Below are 12,383 nucleotides of genomic sequence, written 5' to 3'. Positions count from 1 at the left end.
CGGTTTTCTTGTACTGGTTTTTTTGTCTGCTGTTCTTTGGGGAGTTTCTGATTTTTGACTTCAATCAAAGCAGGTTCTTCACTTTGCTTTATTTTACTTGCCCCTGTCCTCGTTCAAACCTTACCTTAGGAAATTACTAATTTTAACCTTTTTACTCTATATTTGTCTAGCAGTGGGTTATTAGGCAGCAGGTCGGGATGTTTTTTTATCTTTACATGGTTTTATTGTATGTATGCGTAAGTGTGTACGTATTGTATGTTTTACATGTTTTGATATGGTCAAAAGTGACTAATCAATAAAGAATTGTATTGTGTATTCACTTTGCTTTACATATTCTGCCAGGGCATGTTATATTGTTGTTGTTGTTGTTATTGTTGTTGTTGTTGGAAGGGACCCCCAAAGGGCATCTAGTCCAATCCTGTTCTGCCATACAAGTGAATGACAGAAGGGGACCCTAAGGCTCATCTAGTTCAACTTTATTCTGCCATACCAATGAATGATAGAAGGAGACTCCAAAGGGCATTTAGTCCATTCAATTAAAGCCCTCCCGACAGAGGCCCATCCATCCTTTTGACAACAAGATGACCTCCAGATGCTCCCTAATCTCTTCTCCAGCCCTTGCTGTTTGCTCTTTTCGTTGTATTTATCCCAGCAAAGACTCCGATGGCCAAGACAAAAGCGGGATCCGCAGGAACCTTGGGTTCTTGTGCCGCAGGAGGATATTTTTAAAACGCGTCCTTTCCGAAGGCAACCTGTCCCCCGAAATAGACTAATGAGGCCTCGGTGTGCTCCGGTAAGTGGCTCTCCCCAGAATAAATCCTTCTTCCCAAAAGGCCATTTGAGGGCAGGCTCAAGCGTTAGGAAAGCTGGGAAGGGAAAGAGACTCTGCAATGGTCAAGATGGACTGGGTATTTAATTGTAAGGCGGAATAGGGCTGGACTAGATGGCCTTTGGGGCCCCCTTCCAACTCTAATAATTATTGAGAGGCAGGATAAGCCTCTGTCGGGAGGGCTTTGATTATATTTATTTATAAATAAACTGGTCGGAAGTCCCACAGTATCTTTGCGTGCTCATTTTCCAAGACTTTTGCAGGTTTGTAATCCCACCAGTTCTTTGCTGCTGGGAGGTGGGACTTGAGGCATAAGTTCCAATGAATCATTTGGGCCTCTGCTTGTAGTCTGTCTGTGCGATTTTCTTACAGCAGCTGAGGAGATGATCCATGGTTTCGTCGGCTTCCTTGCACAGTCTGCATTTTGGGTCATCAGCTGATTTTTCGATCTTGGCCTTGACTGCCTTTGTCCTGATGTCTTGCTCCTGGGCTGCAAGGATCAGGCCTTCTGTCTCCTTCTTCAGGGTCCCATTCGTGAGCCAGAGCCAGGTCTTCTATTATTATTATTATTATTATTATTATTATTATTAATTGCTTTTGTCCTGATGTCTTGCTCCTGGGCTGCAAGGATCAGGTCTTCTGTCTCCTTCTTCAGGGTCCCATTCGTGAGCCAGAGCCAGGTCTTCTATTATTATTATTATTATTATTATTATTAATTTCCTTTGTCCTGATGTCTTGCTCCTGGGCTGCAAGGATCAGGCCTTCTGTCTCCTTCTTCAGGGTCCCATTCGTGAGCCAGAGCCCATATTATTATTATTATTATTATTATTATTATTATTATTATTATTATTATTATTAATTGCCTTTGTCCTGATGTCTTGCTCCTGGGCTGCAAGGATCAGGCCTTCTGTCTCCTTCCTTCTTCAGGGTCCCATTCGTGAGCCAGAGCCAGGTCTTCTATTATTATTATTATTATTATTATTATTATTATTATTATTATTATGTTATTATTATTATTGACACAAAGAAAGAGTATGACACAGCAAACCGGATACATCCTTATCAGCTTTTCCTTCAGTTTTGTCAAGGAACTTTCCATGCAGTGTTTTGTTGTGCCAGCTTTCAGCTCTAGTTTGTAGTGCGGTTTTCTTGTACTGGTTTTTTTGTCTGCTGTGTTATTATTATTATTAAGGCGGATTAGTGTTTGACTAGATGACCTTTGGGGGCCCCTTCCGCCCCTTCCCACCGACCTCCAGGGCAGGGAAGAGGGACGTGCGTCTCCTCCGTCCAGCCCTTGTGCCAGGGAAGGGCTTTCTCGCTTCTATTCCTGTTCCGGGCTCTCCAGTTACGCGGCCGATCAATAGGGACAGGATGGAAGGAACGGAATCGAAGAGCCAAAGCCAGGCATAAAAATAACACGGCCCCGCAAAAAGGAGGAAAGAAAGGCACACACACACACACACAACCCAAAACCCCAGAGCCTGCTTCTCGCTCTAATGCAGAGCTTGGCCAAGCTGCTGACGCTTGGAAGTCGGGGGGGGGGGACCCCAAAGGCCATCTAGTCCCAACCGTGGAAAGGGCAGGAAGGAGGCCCAGGAAGAGCCCGGCCCTCTCCGTCCTCCTTCCTGTCTTCCTTTTAGGCCCACATACAGATTATCACTTTTATTATGCGTATAGATTATAGATTAGTATGTTTATTTATATGCTGCTTTTTCTAGGATTCGAAAGCATCGAGCCAGGGCCATGAGAGGGGCGCCAAACTGCATTAATCCAACAGTGTAGATGCACTCTAGGGCCCAGTAATTACACAGGAGACATGGTGGAATGATGTCTTCCTGGCACCCACATACAGATTTTCACTTTTATTATGTGTATAGATTATAGATTAGTATGTTTATTTATATGCTGCTTTTTCTAGGATTCCAAAGCCTCGAGCCAGGGCAATGAGAGGGGCGCCAAACTGCATTAATCCCACAGTGGAATGATGTCTTCCTGGACCCCCACATACAGATTTTCACTTTTATTATGTGTATAGATTATAGACTAGTATGTTTATTTATATGCTGCTTTTTCTAGAATTCCAAAGCATCGAGCCAGGGCCATGAGAGGGGCGCCAAACTGCATTAATCCCACAGTGGAATGATGAGTTCCTGGCGCCCACATATAGATTATCACTTTTATTATGTGTATAGATTATAGATTAGTATGTTTATTTATATGCTGCTTTTTCTAGGATTACAAAGCATCGAGCCAGGGCCATGAGAGGGGCACCAAACTGCATTAATCCAACAGTGTAGATGCACTCTAGGGCCCAGTAATTACATAGGAGACATGGTGGAATGATGTCTTCCTGGCACCCACATACAGATTATCACTTTTATTATGTGTATAGATTATAGATTAGTATGTTTATTTATATGCTGCTTTTTTAAGGATTCAAAAGCCTTGAGCCAGGGCCATCAGAGGGGCGCCAAACTGCATTAATCCCACAGTGGAATGATATCTTCTTGGTCCCCACATACAGATTATCACTTTTATTATGTGTATAGATTATAGATTAGTATGTTTATTTATATGCTGCTTTTTCTAGGATTCCAAAGCCTTGAGCCAGGGCCATGAGAGGGGCGCCAAACTGCATTAATCCCACAGTGGAATGATGAGTTCCTGGCGCCCACATATAGATTATCACTTTTATTATGTGTATAGATTATAGATTAGTATGTTTATTTATATGCTGCTTTTTCTAGGATTACAAAGCCTTGAGCCAGGGCCATGAGAGGGGCGCCAAACTGCATTAATCCCACAGTGGAATGATGAGTTCCTGGCGCCCACATATAGATTATCACTTTTATTATGTGTATAGATTATAGATTAGTATGTTTATTTATATGCTGCTTTTTCTAGGATTACAAAGCATCGAGCCAGGGCCATGAGAGGGGCACCAAACTGCATTAATCCAACAGTGTAGATGCACTCTAGGGCCCAGTAATTACATAGGAGACATGGTGGAATGATGTCTTCCTGGCACCCACATACAGATTATCACTTTTATTATGTGTATAGATTATAGATTAGTATGTTTATTTATATGCTGCTTTTTTAAGGATTCAAAAGCCTTGAGCCAGGGCCATCAGAGGGGCGCCAAACTGCATTAATCCCACAGTGGAATGATATCTTCTTGGTCCCCACATACAGATTATCACTTTTATTATGTGTATAGATTATAGATTAGTATGTTTATTTATATGCTGCTTTTTCTAGGATTCCAAAGCCTTGAGCCAGGGCCATCAGAGGGGCGCCAAACTGCATTAATCCCACAGTGGAATGATGTCTTCCTGGCACCCACATACAGATTTTCACTTTTATTATGTGTATAGATTATAGATTAGTTTTTTTCCCTAGGATTCCAAAACCTCGAGCCAGGGCCACGAGAGGGGCACCAAACTGCATTAATTCAACAGTGAAGATGCACTCTAGGGCCCAGCGAATGGCATGCTATCTAGTAGACATGTCCAAAAAATCGTTTTGAATCGTATATCGGAATTATTTCGGATTGTTCTCGCTTTTTGATACGCATTCCGAGACATTGTCTCACAACGCAACCAGCAATGTAATTCGAACCATTATTGGCCCATTCTCTAATTGTCTCTTAATGTTTCGTTAATTTCCCCCCCCCCCCAATTTTTTTAAAATATATTTTTAAAAATATTTTTTTAAAAAATTGTTTCTGCAACCTACCTAGAATGGGAGCTTAGCGCAGCCTAACATGGCTGCCGCTCCCCAGCCAATCAGAAGCTTCCACGATGGACGCAAAGGTGGGGGCTAGGGTTGATGAAGATAGCTCAAGAAATGAGGGCGGGAGAGCCCTGTAAAAGTCCCCTCCCCCCCCCCGGGTTCCTTTTTTTTTGGCAATTGCGCATGCGCGTCCGCAATTTTAGAAACATTTAGAATCATTACGAATTTTCGGAAATATCCGAAGTTTTTGGGTGAAAAAATCGGAAATACTTTCTATATCGAAGCGCCAGCGCCCCCTACTTTAGAAACGAGAATTGAAACGTTTTTTTCATCGACCGGACATGCCTACTATCTAGTCCAAATAGTTAAGAAGGTGATGGATTTGCAAAGAGACATGGTTTGCAAAGAAGGGCCTCGAATTGATATCGAAGTGGGAAGCCCAGGAAAATGGGAACGCGGCCATCTCTGCATTTCTTTTCCTCACGCTGCTTTTTTGCTCCCCTCCCTCCGCTTCCTACACAGCTGAGGTCGCAAGGCAACATATGGCGCAGAACGGCAAACGCAGGGATTTCGCATAAAACCAGGGATGGGTTTTGCGCGAGGCCTTGAGCTGGAGTCCGCCCGGAGAAGGCTTTGGGGTGCAGAATCAGGATCCTCCGGGTTTTTTTCCCCCCATTGGCGCGAATGGTTCCCAAACTTAATTTGCAAGGGATGCGTTTTTTTGTCGTTGTTGTTGTTGGTTGGAATCTGCAAACGTGCCCGGACCCCTCCGCTTCAATGGAGACCATCTGTGCTCCGCAGAGAGTTGGGCTCCTTTGATTTCTGTCCAATTTCTGATTTGATTTGCAGAGAGAAGGCGAGGAAGCAGAGGACTCGTCCCGGCTCTGGAACCGCGCGAGTAATAAAGGTTGTTTCTTTCCCGGACCCGCCAATTCAACCATAGATACACTTTTAGAGTATTGGCAGCAATGAAAAATACTGCAAGTATGAGTCGCTGTGAACAAAGGACGTGTGTTTATGAAAATCATTCCCAACAGCCTCAGGCCCTTTCCTTTTCCTCCTCTGCCACTCCACTGAGGTCTAACAAAATGGAGTCCTGTGTCTGAACATGTTCAGTACAGGACGTGTGTTCATGAAAACCGTTCCCAACAGCCTCAGGCCCTTTCCTTTTCCTCCTCCGCCACTCCACCCGAGGTCTAACAAAATGGAGTCCTGCGTCTGAACATGCTCAGTACAATCGCATGACTACAATTCCTCCCACATTAAAGAGTTACAGGCATGGGCAAACCTCTCTCCAGGTGTTTTGGACTCCAACTCCCACCATTCCTAGCAGCCTCAGGCCCTTTCCTTTTCCTCCTCCGCCACTCCAACGAGGCCTAACAAAACGGAGTCCTGCATCTGAACATGCTCAGTACAATCGCATGACTACAATTCCTCCCACATTAAAGAGTTACAGGCATGGGCAAACCATGGAGATGGGAGAAAGTAGGGCTTGATTTCAATGGAGAAGGGAGAAAGTAGGCCTTGTTCTCAGAGCTGGAGAAAGTAGGCCTTATTCTGAGAGCTGGAGAAGGGAGAAAGTAGGCCTTGTTCTCAGAGTTGGAGAAAGTAGGCCTTATTCTGTGAGATGGAGAAAATAGGCCTTGTTCTCAGTGTTGGAGAAAGTAAACTATGTTCTCAGAGGGAGAAGGGAGAAAGTAGGGCTTGATTTCAGAGATGGAGAAGGGACAAATTAAGCCTTGTTGTCAGAGTTGGAGAAAGTAAACCTTGTTCCCAGAGAAGGAGAAGGGAGAAAGTCGACCTTGTTCTCAGAGTTGGAGAAAGTAAACCATGTTCCCAGAGAGGGAGAAGGGAGAAAGTAGGACTTGTCAGAGTTGGAGAAAGTAGGCCTTATTCTCAGAGCTGGAGAAGGGAGAAAGTAGACCTTGAGTTGGAGAAAGTAGGCCTTATTCTCAGAGTTGGAGAAGGGAGAAAGTAGGGCTTGATTTCAGAGCTGGAGAAAGTAAACCTTGTTTCCAGAGAGGGAGAAAGTAGACCTTGTTCTCAGAGTTGGAGAAAGTAAACCATGTTCTCAGAGAGGGAGAAGGGAGAAAGTAGACCTTGTTCTCAGAGTTGGAGAAGGGAGAAAGTAGGCGGGCAGCGCTCGCAATGACACCTGGGTCTCTATGCTAGTGGATAAACAGAGATATAGGAACACATATAGCTGATCAAGAGACCACCAAAGGGTAACGGAAAGGGCTCGGGGGCCAATGGGGAATGTAAAGCGGGAAACGCTTCAGCGCTAGCCCTCTCTAGGGTGTCTCTGGGGCCAAGGCGGCTTGTGGGCAGGCGGGAGCGGGCTTACCTGGCGGTGACTTCGATGTTGGAGACGGCGTAGAAGTACTTGTAGAGGTTGTCCCTCTGGACGTAGGTGCCGCCCAGGGCGGGGCGCAGGAGCCGCAGCCGCAGGTCCGTCAGGGTGAAGAAGTCCTTGAGGCCCTTGGCGCTCTCCAGCCGGGCGTAGAGGTTGTCCATGTTGCGCAGGTCGGGCCCGGCGAAGATGGCGAAGCGGTCGCGCACCTCGAAGCGGACGTCCTTCTCCTTCTTGGAGCCGGCCCAGCGGGAGTAGTCCTCGGTGCAGAGGACCCGGTTGGCCGAGGAGGCCGAGAGGTCCCGGACCCGGCGGGCCTGCATCCCGAAGGCCTCGTTGCAGTCGTCGGCGTAGTACTGGTACGGGTGCCACGTCCGGCCGTTGTCCAGAGACTTCTCCAGCAGCATCATGGTGGGCCGCCCGTACTCGAAGGTCACCACGATGTCGTCGGTCAGCTCCACACTCTTGTTCCAGGAGAGCGTGATGTTGGCCAGCAGCGGCTCCGGGTAGCGGCTCCAGGTCACGCTCTGCCAGTACGTGGCCAGGCCCTCGTCCTCCTTGTCGAACATCAGCTTCGGCGGGTGCGCCAGGTCCGGGTTGGAGGCGTCGCACTCGTCGCTGCACAGGTACGGGTTCTCCTGCGGGAAGGGAGGGCGAGAGCGTCACAAACACACGGACACCACGTTAAGCAGCAAAACAAGCATCTCGAATGTAAACACTCAGCAGCCTAGGATGGAAAACCCTGACGCTACAAATGCTCGTGTCAAAACCTGTGATTTGGGGGTTGAGCTGGCTTTGAGCATCAGCTCTATGGGGTTGAATTGTCAAGGAAGCCCTAACGATTTCAAGGATTTCCTCCTCCTCCTTTTTTGAGCATCTAATAGTGTATGTACCGTGTTTCCCCGAAAATAAGACAGTGTCTTATATTAATTTTTGCTCCCAAAGATGCACTTGGTCTTATTTTCAGGGGATGTCTTATTTTTCCATGAAGAAGAATATAATATAATACTACTAAAACAATTTAATAACATAAGAATATTATAATACTTACTAACTATTGTGATAATATTCCAGTTTTATACTGTATTGCTGTTTTTACTGTTTGTATTATGAATTGTGTATCACGTCTTTGTTTATTTTATTTGATTATATTGTTCGGGCCTTGGCCCAAGTAAGCCGCCCCGAATCGCTGTGTATTATTATTATTATTATTATTATTATTATTATTATTATTATTATTATATAATAACATAGCCATATAATAATATAAGTATAGTAATCATATAATATTGAATAATATAATATATTGTATATAGATATAATATTGATAATATTATAATGAATACAATATAATACTAATACTGACCCCCTGACCTTCACCTTTGGGTCTCACCTCTGTCCAGGTGAAAGGCCTCATTTCGGCCCACCTGCCTTGGCACTTGGGGAGCCTCCCTCCCTCGAGGCCACTGCTTTGCCTTTGAAAGCTGCCTAACGACTCACTCGACTTTAAGACCCTGCGGTTGGTAGTTCAGCCTCTGGCCGGCTTAGAGATTACCCGATTAGTTGACCACGTGGCCGCTTCGCTGAGGACAACACCAAGGGGCTTAGGGGGGGACAGCGCCTCGATGGAGACCGGCCTCTCCTTGTTCGGCCCCGCTTTCCAAAATACTACACAGGCAGGGTTGTTGTGTGTTTTCCGGGTTGTCTGGCCATCTTCCAGAAGCATTCCCTCCTGACGTTTCGCCCACATCTATGGCAGGCATCCTCAGAGGTTGCGAGGTATATGGAGAAACTAAGCAAGGAAGGTTCTGGTATTCTGTACAAATTGTCGGGTTCTCTTCTCCCAGTTGTGCTGTGGGTCAGTCTTCCACCAGAGAAAGCACCAAGACACACGCTGGGCAGATTCCAACAGGTTTTATTGTACAGAATACCAGAACCTTCTCTTTAGTCCATTTATATAGGGGCTCTCACATACCAGAGGGTCATTGAGGTTTTATGGATTGTAAGGTTCTCTTCTTGCAGTTGTGCTGTGGGTCAGTCTTCCACCAGAAAAAGCACCAAGACACACGCTGGGCAGATTCCAACAGGTTTTATTGTACAGAATACCAGAACCTTCTCTTTAGTCCATTTATATAGGGGCTCTCACATACCAGAGGGTCATTGAGGTTTTATGGATTGTAAGGTTCTCTTCTTGCAGTTGTGCTGTGGGTCAGTCTTCCACCAGAAAAAGCACCAAGACACACACTGGCAGATTCCAACAGGTTTTATTGTACAGAATACCAGAACCTTCTCTTTGGCCCATTTATATAGGGGCTCTCACATACCAGAGGGCAACTGAGGTTTTATGGCTGGCCCGTTTTATGGCTGGCATCTGTTCTTTGTCAGCCGACCTGGGGTCGGCCTGGGGGAATCCTTTGTTCAGAGTGGTTAGCTCCCCAAAGGCCATCCAGTCCAGCCCCATTCTGAACCATGAGTCATCTGGAAGCTGAATGTTTGTAATTCAGGGATGGCCTGTATATTTATAAATTAGAGTCAGACATGACTGGACTTAACGTCAGGGGAAACCTTTACCTTTACCTATGTTCTTATGAGATAGCTATAGTATCATCGATTTGGAAGGGACCCCCAAAGGCCATCCAGCCCAGCCCCATTCTTCACCACGAGCCATTTCTGCAAGTCAGGGACCGACCGCCTGTGCCTGGCGGCTGCCTTGACCTGTTGGCGCCCGAAGCAAAGCCCCGAAGAGGAGCAGATGGTCCAGAGCGCTAATGAAGCGGCCTGGGCCTCTGCTCCGTCTGTTCCTACTGTGGAGCGGCCTGGATAATGCAGCCGCTTCCTCCGTAAATAAAGCCCTGCTGTTCGTCCCTTGCAGGATTGCGCAGATTAGATTTTTGCAGAAAAAGGTCGGGCGGGCGGAGCGATCTGCGGTGGCTTTTCGAGCAATGTTTGCGTGCTTTCTGTCTGTCAGCATCTCAGTCTAATCTGGAGCTTAGAGGGGGTCCCGCTCCCAGAAATGGGTCACCCGTCACGACCTTCCCCAAATGCAGATTAAGGATGGTATATGGCCAACCTATGACACGCGTGTCAGCACTGACATGCCTAGCCATTTTTGCTGACACGCTGCCGCATGCAGATTGATTGGATGACGAACGTCTTTTGTGGCCAAATTTGGTGTGATTTGGACCAGTGGTTTTGTTGTTTACTCCAGGGGAATTATGCACGTTACATTTATATAATAATAATAATAATAATAATAATAATAATAATTTCATTCTTATATCCCGCCCCATCTCCCCGGAGGGACTCGGGGCGGCTTACATGGGGCCATGCCCAGACACGACAGCACAAGTCAGATAAAACATTAAACCGAGCAGTAAAACTTCAACATGATTAAAAACAGTCATAAAAGTCAATATACTCAATAATATTAAAATCCCGATTTGGGTCATGCCTTATATATATATAAGGCATGTCTGATCGATGAAAAAAATGTTTCAATTCTCGTTTCTAAAGTAGGGGGCATTGACGTTTCGATATAGAAAGTATTTCCGATTTTTTCACCCAAAAATTTCAGATATTTCCGAAAATGTGTAATGATTCTAAATGGTTCTAAAATGGCGGATGCGCATGCGCAATTGCCAAAAACAAAAAGGAACCCGGGGGGGGAGGACTTTTACAGGGCTCTCCCGCCCTCATTTCTTGAGCTATCCTCATCAAACCTAGCCCCCACCTTTGCGTCCATCGTGGAAGCTTCTGATTGGCCGGGGAGCGGCAGCCATGTTAGGCTGCGCTAAGCTCCCATTCTAGGTAGGTTGCAGAAACAATTTTTTAAAAAAATATTTAAAAAAATATATTTTAAAAAAATTGGGGGGAAAAAATTAACGAAACATTAAGAGACAATTAGAGAATGGGCCAATAGTGGTTCAAATTACTTTGCTGGTTGGTTGTGAGACAATGTCTCGGAATGCGTATCAAAAAGCGAGAACAATCCGAAATAATTCCGATATACGATTCAAAACGATTTTTTGGACATGTCTAATATATATATATATATATATATATATATATATATATATATAAAAAGAGTGATGGCATCATGGCGACCCACAAAACAACAAAACTACAGGCCCCCCAACCTCGAAATTTGACAACACAACCCATCATCCATGCCTCTAGGTTGATACAACAAAAAGAAAAGAAAAATAAAGTCCTAATTAGAGAGAGAGGAATAATTGCTTTTATCCAATTGCTACCAGTTAGAAGGCTAAGCTCCTCCAACTTGGTCTCCTAGCAACCCAATAAAAAATAATAAAAAACACTAAAATTAATACAATAAAATACTATAACAGAAAATAACTAAAAATAATACAAGAAAATAATAAAATATAATAAATAAAAATATAACTTACAATAAAATTAATAAAAAATGCAAATAACGTGAAATAAAAATTACACAACAATTTTTAACCAATACCAGTACCACTTTGCCACAGCGATGCGTGGCCGGCACAGCTAGTGTGTATATATATATATATATAAGAGCAGGTGGCTGCTTAAGCAGGTGTAACGAGGGGCTCAGGGTTCACGGCACAGGTTGATTACGGCTTAATCCGAGCGTCACCGGACCCTCTCGGCCGAAATAGATCTTCGCAGACAGGCCGGAGTTTCCTTTCCGGAGCCAAACAGATGCGATCGCTGGGAACCCAGAAATAACATCTGTCGGTAATTACGCTTCATGCTCCAGGGCCTAAATTGATAACCCGACACGGCGATCTCGGGATGGGATTCCCACTGAACGGGAGATATTTGCCGGCAATTAATTTTCACTCCATTTACAGATTTTTTTTTTCTTTTTCGGGGAACGGGAGCCCGCCATAATTAATTTAGAGTGATTACTGCTAATAGCTGGTAAGTGGCAAAACATGAGCACAGAGACTATCAAACAGCAGGGCGGAAACAGAGACAGAGAGAGAGGCTGAGCACTCCACTTACTCTCGCTTGGAGGAGAGGATCTACACTGTCAGGATGTGTCCGTACCAGCGACAACAAGCTGCTCATCCACTCCATGCCAATCTGGTTGGGAAAGGGAGGAGAGCTCTGGCTTCTGTTAAGAGCCAACTGGACTGGGTTGAAACCTGCGAACCTGGGAGATGTAGCATATACTGCCAATTTGTCGGGAACTAGTCAGAACTCGCTTTCTATACCCTATGGTAAGAAGGAAAATAAAGCTGTTTCCAAGGAGTTGCCTGTGTGAGAGTGCTTTTAGTCTGAGATCTTCCAGGGTCTGACAAATGCACACAGATCTCCCATCAAAAGGACTTTATGTTAGAAATAGATAGTGAGAGGGGTTATCCCATCAGCTAGATGATATACTGCCAATTTGTCGGGAACTAGTCAGAACTCGCTTTCTATACCCCATGGTAAGAAGGAAAATAAAGCTGTTTCCAAGGAATTGCCTTTGTGAGTGTG

The 12,383-nt window shown here is 45.1% G+C and overlaps 1 protein-coding gene and 1 long non-coding RNA gene across 3 annotated transcripts in view; both read right to left on the bottom strand.

Annotated features, from left to right (window-relative positions):
• ntng2 (netrin G2) overlaps positions 1-12,383 on the bottom strand; it is a 64,113-nt gene that overhangs the window by 24,909 nt on the left and 26,821 nt on the right. For both annotated transcript variants that reach the window (XM_062959176.1, XM_062959175.1), the window contains exon 3: positions 6,909-7,552. In XM_062959176.1, the coding sequence (XP_062815246.1) occupies positions 6,909-7,552 (644 nt within the window). The remainder of the gene's footprint in view (positions 1-6,908; positions 7,553-12,383) is intronic.
• Positions 4,551-6,902, bottom strand: LOC134293018 (uncharacterized). The gene is made up of 2 exons (XR_010000093.1): positions 6,664-6,902; positions 4,551-6,509 (listed from the first exon to the last, which is right to left on the bottom strand). It is a non-coding gene; the product is annotated as an uncharacterized LOC134293018 (long non-coding RNA).

This window comes from Anolis carolinensis, unplaced genomic scaffold (genome assembly GCF_035594765.1).
Source record: "Anolis carolinensis isolate JA03-04 unplaced genomic scaffold, rAnoCar3.1.pri scaffold_7, whole genome shotgun sequence".
Lineage (NCBI taxonomy): Eukaryota > Metazoa > Chordata > Lepidosauria > Squamata > Dactyloidae > Anolis > Anolis carolinensis.
Note: the sequence above shows the minus strand (reverse complement) of the source record. Positions and strands in the feature narration are given on the sequence as shown.